The sequence below is a fragment of the Conger conger genome, chromosome 7 (genome assembly GCF_963514075.1).
Source record: "Conger conger chromosome 7, fConCon1.1, whole genome shotgun sequence".
Taxonomy (NCBI): domain Eukaryota; kingdom Metazoa; phylum Chordata; class Actinopteri; order Anguilliformes; family Congridae; genus Conger; species Conger conger.
In genome coordinates, this window is record NC_083766.1 from 18,449,412 (window position 1) to 18,471,668 (window position 22,257).

Here is a 22,257-nt window from a genome sequence, read left to right on the forward strand (position 1 = left end):
GAGAGAGAGAGACAGAGGGAGGGAAAGAGAGAAAGCGAGGTGTTACTTAGGGATGAAACGATAATCGATATAACTACATCTCGGTAAAAAACCATTAACGGTTATTTATTAGTAGCAGTCATCACCAAAATCACAATGGCTGTTACCCCTTAGTAGTAGTAGTAGTAGTAGTAGTAGTAGTTATTACTCTTAACCAAGGCTACTATAATGGCTACAGGGGAGCAATTCATATTCTCTAACAGTAGGCACAGCGATATTAAATATTTTTTTTCTGTTACCATTTAACATTTTTATCATACCATAATAGTTCTGCTTAAAAAAAGTGTGACTTTTCACAATGTTCGCTATTTGCCAAAAGTAGTAATTTCTTTGTTTAAGAGGGCCAAAACATTTACATTTATTTCTGAATATTACATTTACATCAATAAACTGCTAAATGTTCAAAAAAAGTATATTTACTTCAGAGTTCTGTTCTTTTGTTAAAACTAGCTATTGGAATAAAACTAGTTAAACACAAAAGCCAGAGACCACCATTTTGATTCAGAGCAAAACACATTTATAAGGGTAATCCTCTTAATTGACAATGTGTGTTAACATGAAGACGATCACATTGTTAAAAAGTGTCAGACAATAATGCAGGACATGTATATTTAACAGAACATTACAGAAAAGCATACATATAATGTCAAATCTTTCTTCTGTGCACCCTACTACCAATAAGTCTTCCATCCTACCAATCAGCAAACAAGTTATAGCTCTGTCAAAAGTGAACCCTTTGCCTTTAAAAGTCACTCCAACATTCAAACAAACTACTAAAAACACCTTAAAAAAAAAAGGAAAAAAAAGAAAGTGAACAGGAGTTCAAAAGATTATTACAAGATATGGTAAACCACAAAATGATCACCATCACAAAAACCGTATTTAGATTTTATCTTTGAGAGATAGGAAGAAAAGAATATGCGTTTCTATCAATCCTTCTACTATGAGAAGACAACTCAAAGCTATGCACCCAAAAGGGCGAGTTGCGGTCAGAATGGTGTTTCGGTCAATCCTTTTACAACGAGAAGACAACTCAATGCTATGGGCCCAAAAGGATGAGTTGCTGTCAAAACGCCACTACTAAGAAAAGGAAATAAACAAAACAGGAGAACATTTGCACTAGCACACTGAAATTGGACACCTTCGATGCGGAGTAAGGTTTAATGGACAGATGAGTCTAGATCTTACCATTTTCCGAAGTAAGAGAAAGCACTACATTGCTGAACCAACGAAAGACTCTTGGAACCATGTCTACCGCCAAGCATGGTGGAGGAACAGTGCAGGTTTAGGGTTATATAACAACATCTGGTGTTGGTGACTTAGTTTTGACTGAAGTTCATCATGAATGCTGATAAATAAACATATCATGCAATATCTTCTGAAGAACATTTGATTGACATTCATTCTATAGCAAGATAATGACCCCAAGCACACTGCTTAGAAGACCAAGCTGCTGGTGTTCTCAGAACAATGAACTGGCCACCCCAGAGCGCAGACGTCAACATCATTGAACGTGTTTGGGATTACACTGATCGAGAGAAGCAGAAAAAGCAACCAACTTCGAAGACTGAACCGTGGAAGAGTCTACAAAAATCCATGCAGATTTCTTCAAAAACTGTAATAAAGACAAAGGGTGGACACACTAAATACTGAAAGCTTAGATATTGTATATAGCCGTGGAGGTTTTTGCATAATTTTCTGTTCATATGATGTATTACAATATAGGATATAGATTTACGGCATTATTTTCTGACACTGAGAAAAATAAATAAATAAATAAATAAATGGGCATATGGCTGGTGTCAGTGACGGGATGTGGTATGTTCAGAGTGCACTGGTGCTGCAGACCTGGTAGATGAAGCCACTCATGCGCGGGCTGGCAGACAGCATGATGAGGACACTGGGAAACAGCATTAGGTAACGCTCCTCTTTGTCCTGCAGAAGACATGCGCACACACACACAAAGACACAGACACAGACAGACTACAGTCAAGGCTTTCATTTCATTTTTGTGTTGTGTATGAATGCAATTTTGATGATGATATCAAATCATGGAATAGAAATGTGCCTTTATAGCTTTTACAAAGAGCCCTAATATAGCTCTATAAATCGCCCAGGTTGGGAATCACCAGAATAGCACAGTACAGCTAATGCACGAACAATGCGACAGCACTGAAAACCTGCACCGCGCATTGAGCACATCAAACAGGAAACGCTTCAGTGGCGTTTGGCAGGTCGGCGGAGAGAGAGATTTGCGCTGGCTGTGGCGGCTCACAGCAGGTTTCCATTCGGAGGCCTTCCTCCCCTCTCCCGTGAGCTCATACTCCAGCCTGCTCCGCTCCTGCTCACCTCCATTTACCCTCACTTGCGGGGAACCCACTGGAACAGCAAAGGGCCTTTTCCACTCTATTTTTAGATTAGCCTGGTTTCATTTTTCAATGCCTGGTTTAATGTGGCTTTATCGGTTATTAATGCCCACGATTCTGACATTTTCCAACCACGGCGTGTTAATGTTTCCGAAAACATTAGGTATCCATTAGGCTTCAGGTTTATGCATACAAGATAGGCCAGAAATAATAAAAATAATAATAATTACAATAGATGAATGGAAACTTTTTCTCTTTCATCCCACAACATTTTCAAAAGCAGTTTATATACTCAGTAACATTTACATATCGAATCAAATCTACTGCCAGCAGCATGAGTAATAGCACAAAGACTCACTGCTTTGGGCCTACTGGGTTGGTAGTTCAAGCACCGGTGTAGCCATGATAAGATCTGCACAACTGTTGGGCCCTTGAGCAAGGCCCTTAACATTGTATTGCTCCAGGGGGGATTGTCTCCTGCTTAGTATAATGAACTGAATTGCGTGGCAGCAGTGCAATGCATACAATCATGTAGATACAGGTCAGGAGCTTCTGTTAATGTTCACATCAACCGTCAGAATGTGATCTAAGTGACTGTGACCGTGGAATGATTGTTGGTGCCAGACAGGGTGGTTTGAATATCTCAGAAACTGCTAATCTCGTGGGAGGTAGGAGGTAGGAGGAAATCAGGAGGTACAGTTTTGTACTAAGGTACAGTTTGAAAAGGTTTTTTTTAGTCTGCGTCGAAATCGGGGGAGGGATTCTGCTGTCCTGACAGTGGGAGGCAAGTCTTTCCACCACTGAGGAACCAGAACGGAAAACAGGTGTGAACGTGCAGCTTGAGCGCCAGGTGCTCGTAGTGGGGGAACCATAAGGCGACCAGAGCTGGCAGACCGGAGTGGTCTAGCTGGGGAGTAGGGAGTGATTAAGGATTGGTTGTAAGGTGGGGCAGTCCCCTTAGCAGGCTGAAATGCCAACAGTATGGCCTTGAATCGGATGCATGCGGCAATAGGAAGCCAGTGGAGGCCAATGAGGAGTGGGGTGACATGAGCCGACATGGGCTGACTGGTGATCAGGCGGGCTGCAGCATTCTGGACCAGCTGGAGGGGCTTGATGGCACAAGCTGGGAGACCGGCTAGGAGGGAGTTGCACAAATCCAGGCGGGAAATGACGAGCGCCTGGACTAGGAGCTGGGTGGCTTTCTCCGTCAGGATCCAGCATTGGCTTGGCTGTATGCTTTGGGTCATTGTTGTGCTGAAGCAGGTTCTTCAAGAACGTCTCTGTACTTGGCTGCATTCATCCTTCCCTCAACTCTAGGAAGAGCGGTGGTTCCAAACTTCTTCCCTTTCACAATTAGAGGCCACTCTGCTCTTGGGAACACTCAAAGCTTTAGAAAGGGTTTCATACCCTTGCCCTGATCTGTTCATCACCTACATTTTATAGCGGAGGTCTACATAGTTCCTTGGACTTATTGGCTTGGTTTTTGTCTTGACATGCAGTGTGAATAGTGGAACCGTATATACGCAGGGGTGCGCCTTTCTAAACAACTCAATTTGCCACAGGGGGACTCCAATTAAGTTCTAGACACGTCTCAAGGATAATTCAAGCAAACAGGATGTAGCTGACCACAATTTGGAGTGCTACAGCAAAGGGTCTGAATACTTTTGTAAATGAGAGATTTCAGTTTCAAAAAATTCTACAAACATGCTTCATTCGGGAGGGTCAACCTGACTACATCATTTTGACACTTTAGTGATGGAGTGATGCCTGCACTCGAACCCAAGCCCCGACCCCAGCACACCCCCGTCCTCACCTCATTGGTCCCGTTCTGCATGTGGACGTGCGACATGTAGATGACCCCGCCCAGAGACTTCATGTTCTCGCCATCCCAGCCTCGTACGGGTTCCGAGAGGATCTGCAGCTCCAGGTTCTTCCGTTTCCGCAGCTCCTGACACTGTGTCTGTCGGGGGGAGAGAGAGCACAGGCTGAACATACGTCCATCAAACTGGAGTATGGTGAGAGCCTCTTGGTTAAGCCACCTGCTGCCAACACACCAGTGCGGACTACACCATATGACTACAGGCAGATATCAACATACTGTAGAGGCATTCCTGAATGTGTATTTAGTGCTCATAAAGATACTATGAAGTGCTTATGAAAGTAGTATACATCTCACAAAGGGCCATTCAGAGAAAGTGTTAACATATGTTGTTCAACCAGCAGCCAGGGATCTTTCAGAAATGAGAAGCGTGATTACACTGTACACATATGCTGTCGTGCTCACATTTCTTGATATTGCATGTGGACTATGCACAACAGGCCTATATGCATGTACGGTACATGTAAAACTGTAATACCAATGAGTAATACCGGTGTATCCCCACATTTTATCCCTGTTCAGGGGGCGGCCCTCAAACGAGCCCCGAAATAGCTCAGAAATGCATCATAATGTCGTCAGACGCGCAAGACCTGGGAACGTGACGGAACGGAATAGGCTGAACCAAGCCACAATTCAAAGGCACATCAGAGAGTCGCTAGATTGCTAACCAACTTCAGTGCGTTCCTAGTTACTGGGGAGTTCCCTTGTTAAGTAAAGGGTTGAGAAAAGATGGGGAGAATCCCCTGCAGGTTCAGAAAATGTGACCTACATAAACTAGCTTTAGGAGGAAAATAAAAGATTCTGGCGAGATCAACGTTCCCTGACATGCAAATCCATGTGACGAAGTGTTAGCCAGGTTAGCACCGCCAGGGTGGGGGGGAAAGGGGGAGGGGGGGGAAAACGCCCACACCCAGCAAGCCAGAGATGGCACACTTTGGATGACTCACCCCCTACCCGTCTAAGGCCTTCTGTGCCCTGTGGAAAGTGTGCCATCATCTCCTCTCTCATCTACGTTTTCCGTATCCCAATGATGTTTTCAGAACCCAACTTGCCCGAGCACATCCGCTGTCATGACAGGCAGAGGGTGTTGGTAAATCCGACTCCCACAGCGAACGTGGATCGGGGACTCGTACCTGCACTGCGCCGAGAGACTGCAACCGCAGAGCAGAGTAACCAAGCTACAAAGACGCACAGAAGCAGGCGGGGGAAGGGCGCGGGACCTACCACAAGGTTCTTAAAAGCCACTATGGCTTTCAGGATGTCATTATGGTCTGGGTGGGCTTCCTGGAAGAAAAAAAAAAAAAGAAGAAGTGTGAAATGTACATTTGGTGATTGTTTTTCTGTGTTATTCACTGAGGTAAGGTTACAACAGTACAGAAGGGAAAGCATACTTCTAAAGAAAGCAACATTAGCCAGAAAACAACAGGAACAACGTCCTGTTCATCCTCTCAATTGGGTTGTCTTTGTCAAGATACACATTTCTCACAGAAATGAGTGATTACGGAGATGAAAGAAAAAGTGGCAGAAAGCGAGGGCAAGTGAGGACTACAGTGCCTGAGCAGAAAGGTTTCTCTGAGAGCGTTTGCTCGGGCCTACCTCCACGTGCCTCCCCAGCTCCTGCAGCAGGGTGGGGTACTTGTCCAGCCGCATGAAGGGCTTGCTCAGGCTGGTGGTCAGAGTCAGGATCCCTGGGCTTGCAGCTCCCTGACTCTCCATGAACTTGTCCAGTTCCTCACTGCAGTACACACACACACGCACACGCACAAACACACAGGTATATATACACACACATACACACACGCACACACATATCCTAGAAGGTCTGGCACTCTAATTCAATTGTATACTTTTTAGTACAGCTACTGGCAAAACAATGTGCCAAGATAGTCCTGTTCTTGTAAGTCCTGTACATTCCTGTGTCCTTATTTACCAGTCAGGAAATCAGGTGATCCACTTATTTTTAAATAAATGCCAAATGTGGCAAACCATCCTAAAAGATGTAAATCTACATGTAAATTATGATTCTGTTCAGATAATCAGAATGCATTTTCCTTCCATCTCTGAGAACAGTTTTGTTCTTCTACCCTTAATACATTTCACTTGTGATTTCATAGAATATAAAATATATTCTGCTTAGAAATGCAATGGCACAACTGGTACACACACTGAAACAGGTCTTTGACAGGTGCAATGCAGTCAGTAAAACCACAACAATAAATATCCTGTCAAGTAAGAAACAACTTCCTGTTTATCCTCTCAGTTGGGTTGCCTTGGTTTCAAGATACACATTTCTCAGAGAAATGTGTGTTTACGGAGATGAAAAGAAAAAGTGCGGCAGCCAAAAAAAAGTACCTTTCTGTACGCTTCCTGTCTGGAGTTCTCATGAAGAGAAATGCACGCATAAGGTAAAACCTTACGAATAAAGGTCAACGTTTCTTCATTTGAAAACGAAAACTCGGTAAGGCTTTCCTAAAGGCCAAACCTGCTGCTGAGAAACATGTTTGGGCATGTTTCTGAACAGCCAAATTGGCCTTTTGGCATGGGTCTGTCATGAATAACAGCTTACGAGTACTGCTTGGGGCAGCTACACGAGTAAGAAGCTGAAAACCTGACACCTAGTGGATGGTATAGGAGGAGTCAAGACCATCCATGCCATCTCCACAGCCTGCCCCAACCGTCTACAGTGTCAACGTGTGAAAAATAAACTATATGCCGTCAGACCAAGGTATAATAATTTGTGACTGGGATTTGGATTCACAGAACATTTTGTGTGTGGAATGAAGTCTTCATGACAGCGACACTGGACTGAGCTTCATGCTCCCTGGTCTGAACCGTGTGGTATGGCTGACGGACTGTCTCCTGGGCCTGAAGCCCTGAGTCTGAGCCGTGTGGCACAGCTGACGGACTGTCTCCCGGGCCTGAAGCCCTGAGTCTGAGCTGTGTGGCACAGCTGACGGACTGTCTCCTGAGTCTGAAGCCCTGAGTCTGAGCACTGCGGCACAGCTGACGGACTGTCTCCTGGGCCTGAAGCCCTGAGTCTGAGCATTGTGGCACAGCTGATGGACTGTCTCCTGGGCCTGAAGCCCGGCTCGACGTGCGTGGGTAGGTGGGACTCACCCGTGGTCTGTCAGCACACACACTGCAGACGGGTGGCTGGAGCAGTAGGACAGGTACAGCATCTTAATCTGGCACATCAGGTTCAGGTAGCACCCGCCCAAACGCTGCTGGGCCTCACTCACTCTGAAAGCACACAGACAGGGACCGGAAAGAGGCATTACAGGGAGCGACTTGATCGTTAGTGTCAAATCAAGTATACAAATTTAGCCTTTCCTTGGACAAGTTAAGACAGAGTACCTATGAGCTGAATGACAAAACTAATCCTGTCATATACAAAATTCTGCCCCAGTATATGCTCTTTATTAAATTAAATTTTATTTATTTTATTTTACAGAGACTGTCACAAAGATGCTTTACAGACTAACAGAAGGGCACAGTCTAGTAGACTAGACCTTTAGTCGACTTAATTTCAAGATTTTCATTTTCTATATTGACTCAGATCTATTATACGGTGTGTAATTATCCCTTTTTATTTAATGAATTACTAGTGCATTTAAAAACCATTAAGGTTTGTTCATTTTAAAGTTGTTTTTTAAGGTTTGCTTTTTTATTTGGAATTGAACTGGACAAGATCCAGATCCAAAACAGCCATCCAGGCACCACTTTACAATATAACTGATGCACTAACATCAATGTGGTTAATTGCACATTATCCCTTTTAAATATATAAACAAACAAATAAATATTGGGATGTTGTCGCAAAAATGTTGGCGCTATATAGACATATATACTACTGTTGACCCACCACTTTACTGTGCTTATTTGTTCCCTGTAATTCTGTATTTAAAACACAAGGGGGCATTCAATGCACACAAAAATGATCAAGACACAGCAACACAGTCTCCCCAGGAAATAGTTATTTTATGCTTAATGAATAAAGACGGAAATAATTATGGAGGTACACAATTTCCTCAACATTAATTTCAGCCTCAAGGACTAATTAATTCAGAATTGTCCACAAATGCCAGAAGGATACAGTCTGTTGCAGCAGAAGAAGACTTCATGGGCTAAAGGTTGGACATGGGTGAGCTTAAAAAATAAACACAAAACCCAGCCATGGCTCACACTGCAGGGGTCTGACAGCGGTTGACTGGGCAGGACTCCGCACTCACTTTGTGCACTCCTCCAGAGCCACGCAAAGACCCTGCTGAAAGGTCAGGATGTCTTCCAGATTACCCATCAGGCTAGCGCTGTCCGCACTGGACAACCTGCAGAGAGGGGATACAAACACAGGAAGCCTTTTAAATCAAGGAGCCGCAGAACCGTGCCCAAATGATTTTAAATGTGCTTGTACCCACTCCAGTCCTGACTGAACCCAATAGAGATGCTGTGACAGGATGTGAGATGAGCAGCAAGCTGAAAAACCTACCATTTTGTCTCAATTAAATCAGTTCTGCAATAAGTGGGCTAAATTTCCTCCACAGCAATGTGCAATTCTCAAATTCCAGGAAGAGTTATTGCTGCTAAAGGTGGTGCAACCAGTGATTAGGTTTAAGGGGGCAATTACTTTTTCAGAGGGGTGATTTTGGTGTTTGAGAACTTGTCAGTAATATAAGAAATTGTATTTTAAAAATGTTTTGTGTTTACTCGGTAAACCCTTCGTCTAATATTACATTTTGTTTAAAGATCTTAAATAATAGAGGCATTTAGGAAGGGGGCAAATAATTTTTCACCACACTGTACATCTGGAGGCTTGCAGGTGGCAGTTCCACATAAAGAACATCCTCATCACAACAACATGGTCTGGCATCAAATCCTGACTGTGGCAAAATAACCGGCCACTGGAGCACTTGGGGAGGGAGAGTTTCAGTAAGCAGGGTTTTTCCCGCCTTATCACTCAACCAGCTGCTCTTCTGGCCAATCCCATACCTGCAGCTCGTCAACACCGCTACGGACTGCAGTGCCAAAAAGCAGCAGGGACCGGTTACACATTCCGGAGGTTTCCTGAACTGAAGGATGTTGCAGTGACAGAATTGACCTATAAATATGATTAAGCATTTCCCATTTGAAGAAAAATTAAAAAAGGCTGTTGACTATTAACACAGCTGACTGCATAGTAAAAACAGCACGTGATCTGCGTGGGGTCAATAGAAAGGTGCAGCAGTACAGGAGCTCCACAGAACTCCTTTCATTCCATAACCTGATTAAGTCCTCAAGGTATTCATCGAGTCACCATTTAAAGCGAGTCCCTTAACTTATTTACAGGATCCCATTTTAAGTCAATTAAATTAAATTCAGATCAACTCAATTTTCTTAGCACGTTGTTTCTTAGCAATTTCATGTAACATTTCTTAGAGACACTGTCAATAATACAGTACAGTACAAAAGTCTTACGCACCTGTATAACATTCTGTACAGATAAGATTCTTTCAAAAATAATTCAATGAAATAAACGTACTATACATTTTACATTACATTTCAGTAATTTGGCAGAATAGTTACTCTTTTTCAATATAAAATCAATATTTTCTGTGACCAGCCTTTGGCGTTAAAACTGCATCACTTCTCTGAGATATAGAACTGCAGGACAGCGTTGGCTAAGACAAACAGCAGGGAGGTTGTTCCAAGCATGTTGGAGAACTTGTCACAGTTCTTCTGCACTTTTTGGACAATTCTTTGGGTGGGTAATTTTGATTAGTTGCATCAGGTGTGCTTGAGACAGGGGGTAGAATAATTTTGAGACAGGGGGTTGAATAATTTTGAGACTGCAGTAGTGATTAAAAGTAGCATTTTGTGTTGAATGTGGATAAAAACCCTTGTAATATTTTGTCATATTATGTTTCACTGAACTACTTAAACAGTTCTTGTGTAATTAGTTTATTGCAAACAGCTGAGAAATTATAATATATTTTGCCAATAAACCTAATGTGCAATGGGGGTTGAATAATTTTGATTGCAACTGTAAGGCTGTTGACACAAGTCAGTTCCTGGTGGAGCATCCTTCAGCTTGTCTCAGATGTAGCTGGCTCACAGCTAAGGTGGGTCAATGACCTCCCCTCTCCTCCACCTCCCCTTCCCTGCCCTCACCGGTCACTGGACTGCAGCGGGCGGAGGTGGCAGTTCAGTAGGGTCTGTAGCTCCTTCACAAACTCCCTCTCGTGCTCCAAGATGTCCTGAACCACCTGTGGGGAGAGCAACACCACCCAACGTCAGGAGACCCCAAAGCTTGTGCCACCAATGCACATCCTGTGCTCCACAGAACCAGGCCTGGAAAGAACAGAGCTTACTTTCACATGCTATATTAAGATGTGCACTACACAGAATGCCGCTTCCTGTTCTAACCATGGCTACCGGTTCACCATACCCCTCATAACACACAAACACACACTAAATAAGGCATGCCCATCAAGCTTGATGCAGTACTCTGCTACAGTGCAACAGATAAGATTAAATCTGCCAGAACTCGTCACTAAAAAGGACCTCCAAAGCTATGTTGTTATAAGATTTCAAGTCCACACTCATTCACTACTACCATTACTACTAGTATGACCCCATTATTTGCTAAAATTTAATTTGTAGCCATTACAATGTCAACATTGTGCTTCTCCTCCTTACAGGGGCAGTAAGGAAGATCAGGACTATTCTGGGGGAAAGTTGTGTGGGCCTGAGGCAGGAGTTAAGAGTTCTTAATTTCTTCATACACAGTGGTCAGAGGTACACTGTACAGGGCCTGTCTTTTCAGAGGCACTCACCACACCATAGTAGTTCTTTGTCAGTTGAGGCACATCAAAGACTTTCACAGCTTTAGGGGACACAGGCTTCTCTAAGGGACACACAAGAGCACAGCTGTGAGACACCGACACGAGGCAAAGACCCACGGTGTTCCAAGAGCACTTCATTTCACAAACAACTCGGCTGTCAGAGTCATTACACGGGCTCACATCAGGAGCAATATTTTTGGCTTTAGGGAGAGCAAGACCGCTCCTGTTATAGAACGCAATTCAGGTGCTGACAGGTACTTTACTCGTGGCCTAATTTGCAGTCCTGTTCCCAACCTTGAAAACTTTCCTCAAAAACATTGACCTCCATGGTGAATGTGAAAACGGGGAAAATGTCCGTAGGGACGGGAACACTAAAAATGTGCCTGACCGTTCCCTCTGACTGACCGGATGGCTTGATTTCTCGGACGTAGTTGCTGGGGAACCAGCCGGTCTTGCCGTTGAGCGACCCCTCCCACCAGCCGCCCTCCTCCTGGCGCGTGACGCAGATGAGCTCGCCCTTGTTGAAGGAGAGCTCGTCCTCGTTGTTCTGCTTGAAGGTGAAGCGCGCCTTGACCATCAGCTGTCCCCCGCCGCCGTTCTCCGACATCTCCTGGGCAGAGAAAGGAGGGGTGAGCACAGCCCTTCCGTATGGACACGCTCAGCAGGGCACCCTGGGATAGCCTCAACGATGCCCGACCACTCGGAAACGTAACGCAAATTCACCATGTCCCGAACACCAAGTTAGCTCGCCATATCCTGAACAGTGCAACTTTCATGTCGCATAACTAAAAAAATTACTTCCAGATCAGCTTTGGTTTTTATGTGTGTAAAGTATAATTCCTTCTGTTTCCATAACTTGCATCACATACACATATCCATTTCCGCAAAAACAGGGACATGGTAGCGGTGCTCTACTGTGACTGTGGGGAAGCTGTTGCTAACGAGGGACTACAAACAGGGCAAGCTTATACAATGGTGTTCGGACCATCGCGAGCTAGAACACGGTCTTCCGAACACAGGGACGCTGTGCATTTTTAACTTTAACTTCTGGCGGAAATGGCCGCGCCCCCGTGTTCGATTGAGAACACGGTGTGTTTGCGTTACTGCCACAATCAATCAAACCCAGACAATCTGCTGCAATGGTTTTCACATGACTTCAATATTAAACCTCCACCGCTCCTGTTTGGAAAGAATATACATACATTTGTGACCCGTTCTATCATAATCAGTCTTAAGTCACAACAACCATTTTCACATAAATCAATGTTTATGTAAAACATTTTTGTCTGTTTTAGGCTTTTATCTTAATTTTGTAGAACAATATCCTGGCTTTCATAATCTGTGGCTTACTGCAAAATTCATAGTAAAATATATAGTTTTTAGGATTTCAAACACAGGATGTCACAGTGAAATTAACACTGGAGTTGTGCTTTGTTTTGAGGATTGCCAGGTTGTCACCGTTCACCAGTCACAAACAACCACATCAGCTGCGTTTGTGGCTACATGTTAATGCATTTGCTTTCATGGTCTTGACTTCATGTCAAGAGTAAATGTTCAGAGTAAAAATATAGTTTGAAAGGGTTTATACATAAGATAGAGCCCAGCAGTTTCATTCCAGCTGTGTCGGTAGACTCTCAGCCTTGTGCTAAAACATGGTTTGATGGCACTCAAAATGAAACGGGACAACTCCCTTAGTATCTGGAGTAGAAGGATAACTTTGATATCGTCAGAAAGTGTATATTCCCCTCTTTCAATTTGTTTCTAAAACTCAAATATGTTCTGGGGTCAATACAACTGATTTTGATAGAGCAGGTCACATTTTATTATTTCCCATTTATTATGCATTCTAAAAAGTAAGTGTACCTCTAGACCATGCGCTGGGCATGCAAGAAAAAAAAAAAAAGCGACCGCACAGGGTCTTTACATTAGATATGAGAAAACATCAAAATACCTCTATGGTGCTGGACATTCCATATAACATTATGCCAGTTTTTATAAGACAGAACACCTTAGGAACAGGCTGTCTATTTCACAGCGTGTAGCTACAAGACACTCACATATTTGCATGCTTCTATTACAAACATACCATTGCACAACGTGGAGCGATTGGATTTCGTAAGTGCCTAAAGGTCTGTTTTTCTCCCTCGCAAATGATGCAAGGGAGACTCTCTCAGGGGCTGGCCTTCTTACCGCAGGCTTGGACTGTCTGCGCAGCGACTTGTTCGACTTGGACAGCGCGTGCGAAGAGGAGGACTGGTTAGGGGAGGAGCTGCTGGACTGCGAACATGACCTCTCAATAACACGATCTGCAGAGAGGAACACAACCGCGACCATTACTGCAGTCTACTCGTACTCGGAGGGAAAAACCGTTTGGTCAATAAGGTTCATGAATTGGCATTAACTCATGTAGCTGCTAATGATGAACTAATTATGTAAAAATACATTAATTAACCATGGAAAATATATGAACTAATGAAAATACTGTATTAGTTACGGGAATAAGTATACATTAGCAAACCATAGGGTAAATGTATAATTAGTTAAGCACTAACAAACACATTAACTGTTTTTTCATTCCAATATGAATTGGCATTAAGTAATGTCATTGTTAACATGTACAAACACATAAACAAAGCTGAACAGATTAAATTCTCGGTACTGTAGTTGGTTAAAAGGTACACTGTTAATGCAAATTCATGTAGCCTTAACATGAAGTGTTACCAGATGTTTTCCATATCACCAGTCTTGTTTTCAGACAGGGGTTTTCACACCATTCTCCAGAGACACACAGTTCAGCTTAGATACAGACTTTCCCTGACAGCAGTGTCACTTCAGAATAATGTCCCAACTTCAACATGCCCCATGTCTTCAGTACTCCAAACTCCCACTCATTGAACAGAACCCCATTCAAATGTCACTGGGTCTCAAGCATGCTATGAAGAGCTAATGTGCTCTGGAAGCCCATTTTCTATAGACAGGCCTTTGGCTTACAGTACAGTACAGTAAGACACGGTGGAATAAGCACCATTGAACATTTCCTCAATTTACATTGTTTAATCTCAATTGGGTGGTTACATGGATGAGTGGTGTGTTTCGTATGCGTGCTCAGTTTTACTCAGGATATTAAAAGACCATGAATGAACACATCGCAGTTCAACTTGGATTTCTCCCACTTGCAAATCTTTTCTCAAGTGAGGAATACCATATGCAAGCGGCCACAAGTCCTCATTTAACATAGGCTGTCACTAGAAAAAAGTATATTACATGAACCTATATTTAGCAGAACTGTAGAGCTAAACTATAAGAATGCAAGTGAATGGGGAAGCAGAGAGCTTCCTCCCTTTGAAAAACAGCATCCGCTCTTAGTGCAAAGTGCTAAGCACCTTTCCACATGTGCAATAATGTCCACATATTATGACAACCCTTCAGCACGGTGCTCCTGTCACTAGGCCTGGTGGGATGGCTGCAAAATGCAAAATTATTTTTTTTTGTTGATAACTATTGACCAAAATGTAACAATATGAATTAAAAAAAACTATCTATGAATGGGTTTTATTGTTCTTGCCCAGCACTACAATACCAAATTCAACTAATTAACTAATCATAGTCTTCGATCAAAAATACGATACTAGGTATATGTGCGTATGAATGCAAATAGCCTGTTCCTCCAAACAGCAAATCACGCATCTGGAACTCAATACATAAAACCTCCAGATATGGTCAAGAGGTTTAGCTGCTGTTCGACCAAACATTGGGCATGACACGCGATCCAAGCGACTTTTACCATGGTGTGATTGTTCGTGCTATAGGCGACATGGTGATTCCAACATCTCAGAAAAGGTTGCCTACCTGGGATTGGCATCACAGTCTAGTAGTAATGCCCTAGAGTTTATTGAATAGTGCAACAAACAAAACATCCAGTATAAGGTTGTTCTGTGGCTTAAAGAGAGGTCAGAGGAGAATGGGCAGACTCCTTCAAGCCAACAGAAAATGCTCAGCTACTGTTTACAACAGTGGTGTGCAGAAGGGCCTCTGAATGAACAACACATTGAACCCTGAAGCAGATGGGCTACAGCAGCAGAGGACCACACCAAGTTCCACTGCTGTCAACTAAGAATAGGAAGATGCAACTACAACAGTGGGCATGCGATCACCAAAAGTGGGCAACTGAAGATTGGGAAAAACATGCAGATGGTAAGGTCAGAACTTGGCATAAACAACATGAACCCACGGATCAATCCTACCTTGTGCCAATGGTTCAGGCTGGTGGGGGAATGTTTTCTTGGCACAAATTCTGCCTTTTAAAAAAATGAGCCTCATTCAAATGCCATCATACCCAAGCAATGTTGCTGATCATGTGCATCCCTTTATGGCCAGTCAAATACTTCAAGCAGGATAACACACCGTGTGACAAAGCTTGCATCACCTCAAGCTGGTTTCATGAACATGACATCAGTGATATCAACATGATATCAGTTCTGGCAGCACAGTCCCTAAATCTCAAAAGGTGGACAATTCCAAGAGAAAATGGCTCTCAAATCTTTCTGATATGACACCCCGAATGTAACCATGGAGTAATGACCACTGGTATACATTTGAGAAGCAGGCACAAATTTTTTTTTAAATTAAATAAAACCCACCACCCAACTATTCTTTAGAAAATTGCAGCCAAAGAGCCCATTTGCTCACAATTCCTGGGCAGCCCACCTCTACTTTCAATAGAAGTTTATAAAAGTTTGTTTTCATTGTCTGAGAAACTGCAATTGGTGCATATAACTTCCAATTTCTATAAAACAGAACACCCGAGCTTCTCCCTCAAGTTGGAAAGGAAAAACATGGGGCAGCTAAGCTAAGAGATGACTTAAGCAAATCTATCATTTTACTCCAATCCATTCAGTATACACAAACTCACAAAACTGAAACAAACCCGAGAACTTGGTTGCAAAGGAATCAGTCTCAATAATTGGGCAGGGGACAGGGAACAGGGAACCCCTGACTACCTTAGGCTGCTTCTAGCACGGTGAATGAACAAATGCATCTGTCAATGTGTCAGGAAATGCACTAAAACACTGGTCCTATAAAACATGAGAAGGTAACTTTAATGTTCTTTTACTGTAGTGAACGTTTAATTTCGCTATGCAGCTCCCTCTGAATCTCGCTGCCAAAGATTTCCTCATTCAGTGAGGTGGCCCTCTCCTCACAATCACAGCCATTCTCACACCGGCTCATCTTGGTGTCTGTCCAGCTCCACAGGCGTGGTGGTTCTGTAGCTGAGCTTTGTGGGCACGCCAGCAACCAGCAATCTGTTGCGCAGCCCTACTCCTGTGGCGAGACTGGCAGTCCAGGTTTGACTTCTCTGCACGCAACAAAAGGCTGAGAAAAACAGACAGGACCACATTCCAACCGACGACTACTGAAAAGAACTATAAACAACCTCTTCAAGGCCTAATTGTCACAATGCCAATCCAATCAATAACGTAATACAACCACTACCCAACTGTCTGTAAAGTGTCACAACATATGGACCAAAGTCAACCTTTGCTTTATGTGTCAAGTGCAGGTATGCAACTTAAACTGGCAAGATTGAAGCACAGAAACATAAAGAAGTCGCATCAAATGGAGAAAAGGTATGTGAAGTGAAGATTCAATTATGTGACTCATTCCTCTCCGACATTGGCTCGCTGCCTGAAAACTGCACGAGGACATCAGGTTCCCCCTCAGGCCTCTGGGAAGGGCTGAGGAAACACCTGCCTTGCAGGTGCTAACCTGCAGATACTGAGCCTCAGAGAGAGCCTAAACCGACCATTCTTGGTAGCCCTAGCGTGTATGCATCCAACCTTTCTGAAACTTCTACAGCGCTGGGTTCCCCTGTCGGTCTTTACCACTGTTTCTGCGGACTGTGGCAACATAGGGGGAGGGGGGACCCCGATACCACCAGAAAGCAGCTGAATTTCCCCTTCATTTCAGGATTTTGTGTCAAATACTGGTATTAATTATTTAATTGACTCAATAATATCTTATTGGACCGTGTAGGAGTACTGGCTACAGCTGCAGACTGCAAGTGTATCCTAAAGATTTCACTGTAGTCAAGTACAGGCTTGAACCAGGGTAATTTTTGCTGTCAGCAAATTAAAAACAAGGCAATTTGTTGGAACAAAAAACCAGTACGCAGACCGGCCCTCGAGGACTGAAGTTGTGCACCCCTGCCCCACACTCATTTAACTGCCCCCACAGGCCCCAAAAATCATCCTTCCCGATCCAAAACAACAGGAGCTAAGAGGCCACCATGGGGAGAATGTGTGGAAGACACCTCCATCTTGGAATCCAACAGATACATAGGAAAGGCCCAATTAGTCTTTTAAGAGTAGGTTTTGGAAATTTTTGCTAGTTTTTTTTTTTTTTTTTTTCTTCAAAATGTGTTTTCAATTACCACCAGAGATCGTTTTTCTTAACTGAACATTTTAATCACATATGTGATCTCACCCCTTCAAGGGTTAAGGCCATTATTATTTATTTCCAAAATATACTGTAAGAATTACAGAAAAGGTGGCCCGAGACCAAACTACAAACCTAAGCTGTAGCTGCAAGCTAATCGGTTTGCACAGAAATGGGATAATGGTGTTACACCTTCCCTTAAACCTTCATGCACGTTTTGATAAGGACCATCTGGATAGCAGGATTAGGCGGGCACCCCATTAATGAGAAAGGGGGAGACGGCAGATTGCAGACGGTTGTGGATTGGACAGGGAGCGCTCATCCCTGCCTTATCGGCCGGGCACAGAGGCCCGGGGGCAGGCATGGGCACACCAGCACCCCGCAGGGGAACAAATATCCTCTCCGGAGGTGAGAGCAGGCCTCTCCTCCATCGCACACTCTCTGCCTGCATTGCGAGGGAGCGACAGCTTGCTCTGCTGGCCCCGCAGTCCGGGCAGAAGGGGCGAGGCCGTGGCGTGGGGGTCTGGGACGGAGGCCCAGAAGCGGTGGCGGAACACGCGGTGGCGGTCGCCGTGACGACACGCCGTGAGACCGCGGGTGGGGCTATCTGCCCCTCGTGCTTCCCGCATTCCTTTCCAAATACGACGAGGGTGCCTCTGGAAGCCCGTCCTGAAAAGCGTCGCCTGGCAGCCTGGCGGCGTAGCGAGGGGTTTTGCGAAGTCCGCCCGCCAGACGCTCGTCTCCGCGGGGAGAGGCCGGGGTGAGGTGCTCGCCGTTTCGCGTCTAAGCATGACCTCCCAGCAGCCTTCCAGGGCCAAGTACATACCCAGCATGCATCAGGCGACAACCAAATCATCGCCTCACACTGACCAGGGCTCAGTAAATCATAAGGTACTTCTGCAGGTCCGTGGTCTAAAAGCAGCTGCTAACCAGCACTGCCGTTTTTGCAGACGGGATGAACACAGACGCAGTAAAACACAGGACCGATAAAGCTATGGGCTGGGGTCGTAAACCAAAGTGGGTGCAACTGTCGCGTCCGTCAAAAAACAGAACAAGCTCTGCCACACGGACGGACATATAAGAACCTCAGGGAAACGCAGCCCTGTTTGAGCCTATATTTACAAAGGAAATCCTATTTATGTCAATTTGCATTTAATGTCTAAAGTAGTTTGCCCTTTACAATGCTATAACAAACAGTATACAGCTTAACTGCATAAAAAAGAATACGAGACAGGTTTACAGTAGGCTTAGTACTGTTAAAACAGCACTTATAGCCCCATTTGTTCATGAACTTTATAAAAGATTAAGATATAACCTCTTGTATAAGAGGAACGTGTACCAAGCCGGTGTCTTACCTTGAGTGGCAAAGTTTACTGAAAGCAGAGTATTCAGGATTTGGCCAAAGTTTTCACCCGTGTACAAATCCTCTGCTTCAAAGCCCTGGAAATGAGATAAAGCTACTTCAAAACCCAAACAGAAATTATACTCAACACACAGCCACAGGGAAAACGGCAAGGCTAACATCATGTGACATCACCCGGGGAACTCACTCGTCACTGATCACACACAAACAAGCAAATAAAGGACTCTTTAGAAATTATCAGGTCATAAACATGGTAACATTTTGGGACATAAGTAAATTAAATATGGCATGGAAATTAACTTATGCATATCCCTTAAATGGCTCCACTTTAAGGGATATTAATATTTTTTCCTTCTTAATGACTCCAACTGTTTATTTTGGTAAGGCTACTGATTGAACTGTGTCTCTGATCATTTTTTCTGATTCCACAGTTTCTTCCTTGACATTCATTGGCTCTGGTCCTCATGTTGACAAATGCCAAAAACAGACTCCAAAAGGAAATCAAAAGCCTAGGCATCAAGATTAGATACTGAAAGCGCTCTAAAACGTGCACTAAGGAAGCAACTGAACATACGGGACAAATGAGAAACACATCAACAATTTGTCCAAATATTATATTAAATATCCGCTCTGAAATGGGGGGACCTTGTATACAAAGTAGACATTTCTACATGTTGAAACCAAACTGTTTAATGAAAGGTGAAATTCGGCACTTTAAACACAGGCAAATAGTTTGATTACAAATCTAAAATTGTGGAGTCTATATTTGTGGATAGTATATTTAAACTGAGAGAGAACCTCTGCTGGACAACATCCAGAGAACAATAAATTATCTCTCTCCGTTTCATGCTCCAAAATGGCTTACTAGTTTGCCAATTTCAGTGTTTGTAAACACAATGGAGCAAAGCAGGATTATAATGGGAGTTTCCCTTTCTGAAGGGGTGTTGACTTCTTTGTATCCAGAGTTGTGTTTTTTTTATGGCCACTGACCTGCATTAATGTGTTTGTACTAAATAGAATGCTTTTATTTTCAAATCAAATGAGTGATTGCTGAAACCACACAACTGGGAAATGAGAAGAATGGAGTGCCCCTTTAAAAGGGAGACTTTGGAGCCAGCAACCACATGTATGAGTAGCTCTAAAGGAAGAAAATAGAGCAGTACCGTAAGCAGGCTAACATACTAATGAAACATTTGCTTCAGTCATTGACATCAAGCCCCTAGCTGGCAGCAACTTTTTTGGATATAAACTTTTTAAGAAAAACTTATACACGATTTTCTTTCATTTGTGTGCTCTACGGTATCTTTACTGCATGAACTTCTTGTTCAATCAATTATTCATTAATAAAGCTTTGGGTTGTCACTGTATCCATAACAGGTGGAACATTTTTAAAATTACTTTAAACCTATCAACCACCCTTCTCCATTTTTATAGTCACGAAGGAATCTTTCAGTCACTCCCTCAAGCTTGTCATATTATGTTAGTGGTTAAGGTACATGACGATCCCCAGTGTAGCCACAATAACATCCATCCCTTAACCCTGCATTGCTTCAGGGGAGGATTGTCTCCTGCTTAGTCTAATCAACTGTACGTCACTCTGGATACAAGCGTCTGCCAAATGCCAATAATGTAATGTAATGTAATCAATGACCAAAGTATGTTTGAATTCATTTCCATTTGCAACATTTTATGTCCATTAATACCATTCCCATTATTAATTATCAACCCCCTGGCCAACTGGCTTTCCAAAAACCACAGAAGGCCGTGAACAAGACCCTAAAAAGCACACTTAATCATCACATCAATTCATTAATAAACTAATACAAAAGGCAACATCCATAGGATAAGATATACACGTTGAAAAGAGAGGCCTGTGGTTGTATATGTTGCTTCCTCTTTCAGTACTTCTCTGCAGAAGTGAAAGCTGAGAGAGTCCATTGTCCAATCATGTGACATCTAAGACCAATGTGAACCTTTTAGCAGTTAAAAATAGGGCCAAATTAAAAAGTGCTAACCGCCTTGTCTGAGCCCTTTCGAAAATTGAATATTGTAATGATCCAAGTACAGCGTTCCTTTTCTCTTTGGTGCAGCGATCAGTAGTGTCTCCACAAAGCCACTTACACTTGAAGCCACAAGACTTACAGGGAACGGCATCCTAAAGATACCATTCAAACTCGTTTTTGTTTAACTTTAAGTCGTTAAGTTGCCCCCGTGTCTAGAAACCTGATTATATGTAAGCCCTGGCAGGGAGGCGCCGAAGAGTGTAAGCAAATTCCTGGTGTTTGTCACTTGCCGTTTCGTGAGACTAACCGACGGCATTTCTTCCTTCATAAATATTCAATATGGAACAGAGCTCTCTGATTAACTCTTGATTACATGCATACATGCAACAAGTACATTTGTACACATGCACATACACACAAACCAAAATGAAAAAAAAAAGCAGTTTGAGTGAAAAAAAAAAAAAAAAAAAAAAAAAAAAAAAAAAGATGTTGAAATCAAAAATGTTTAAACGCTGGCCACAAGACCAGAGATCCCCATTGACATAAAATTTTAGGAAGGTAGATTACAGCCTTGAAAAAAGCTCCTTCCGTCCCTTTCCTAAACTAAAAAATAAGCGCCTCAGGTGATGTCCACTAGTATTAAACTCAGTGTGCACGCGTGTGGGGGCGTACAGACTAGCACGCAGACCCTCAGAAGTGTACTGCCAGCCCACTATTCTTTACACCCTGCAGGCAACCAGCAGAGGCGCAGTCACTGCAGTGGAGAACAGCGCTTCCACGTGCAGCTGGTGCAGACAGACGCAGTCACTGCACTGGAGAGCAGCACTTTCACGTGCAACTGGTGCAGTCACTGCAGTGGAGAACAGCGCTTTCACGTGCAGCTGGTGCAGTCACTGCAGTGGAGAACAGCGCTTTCACATGCAACTGGTGCAGTCACTGCCGTGGAGAACAGCGCTTTCACGTGCAACTGGTGCAGTCATTGCAGTGGAGAACAGCGCTTTCACGTGCAACTGGTGCAGTCACTGCAGTGGAGAACAGCGCTTTCACGTGCAACTGGTGCAGTCATTGCAGTGGAGAACAGCGCTTTCACGTGCAACTGGTGCAGTCATTGCAGTGGAGAACATCGCTTTCACATGCAGCTGGTGCAGTCACTGCAGTGGAGAACAGCGCTTTCACACTCCAGCAGCTAGCTTGGAAGAGACCAGTGTCTAACAATATTGTGCCTTAACGTTATCACAAAATGAATGCTCAGACGTGGATACACAAATTAAAAATTGAGAAAGGTTTTTCAAGCATGCATAGGCTATATGCTTGCAGTACCTGAAAAGACAACCAAACACCAAAGCCAGAATAA

At 43.6% G+C, this 22,257-nt stretch overlaps 1 protein-coding gene across 3 annotated transcripts in view; it reads right to left on the minus strand.

Annotated features, from left to right (window-relative positions):
- Positions 1 to 22,257, minus strand: part of arhgef6 (Rac/Cdc42 guanine nucleotide exchange factor (GEF) 6) — a 38,254-nt gene that overhangs the window by 12,904 nt on the left and 3,093 nt on the right. For all 3 annotated transcript variants that reach the window (XM_061247691.1, XM_061247690.1, XM_061247692.1), the window contains exons 3-13: positions 18,893 to 18,977; positions 13,293 to 13,408; positions 11,508 to 11,712; positions 11,094 to 11,164; positions 10,429 to 10,523; positions 8,514 to 8,609; positions 7,402 to 7,524; positions 5,881 to 6,019; positions 5,509 to 5,568; positions 4,219 to 4,365; positions 1,888 to 1,974 (exon numbers count right to left, since the gene is read on the minus strand). In XM_061247691.1, coding sequence (XP_061103675.1) covers positions 1,888 to 1,974; positions 4,219 to 4,365; positions 5,509 to 5,568; positions 5,881 to 6,019; positions 7,402 to 7,524; positions 8,514 to 8,609; positions 10,429 to 10,523; positions 11,094 to 11,164; positions 11,508 to 11,712; positions 13,293 to 13,408; positions 18,893 to 18,977 — 1,224 coding nt within the window. The remainder of the gene's footprint in view (positions 1 to 1,887; positions 1,975 to 4,218; positions 4,366 to 5,508; positions 5,569 to 5,880; positions 6,020 to 7,401; positions 7,525 to 8,513; positions 8,610 to 10,428; positions 10,524 to 11,093; positions 11,165 to 11,507; positions 11,713 to 13,292; positions 13,409 to 18,892; positions 18,978 to 22,257) is intronic.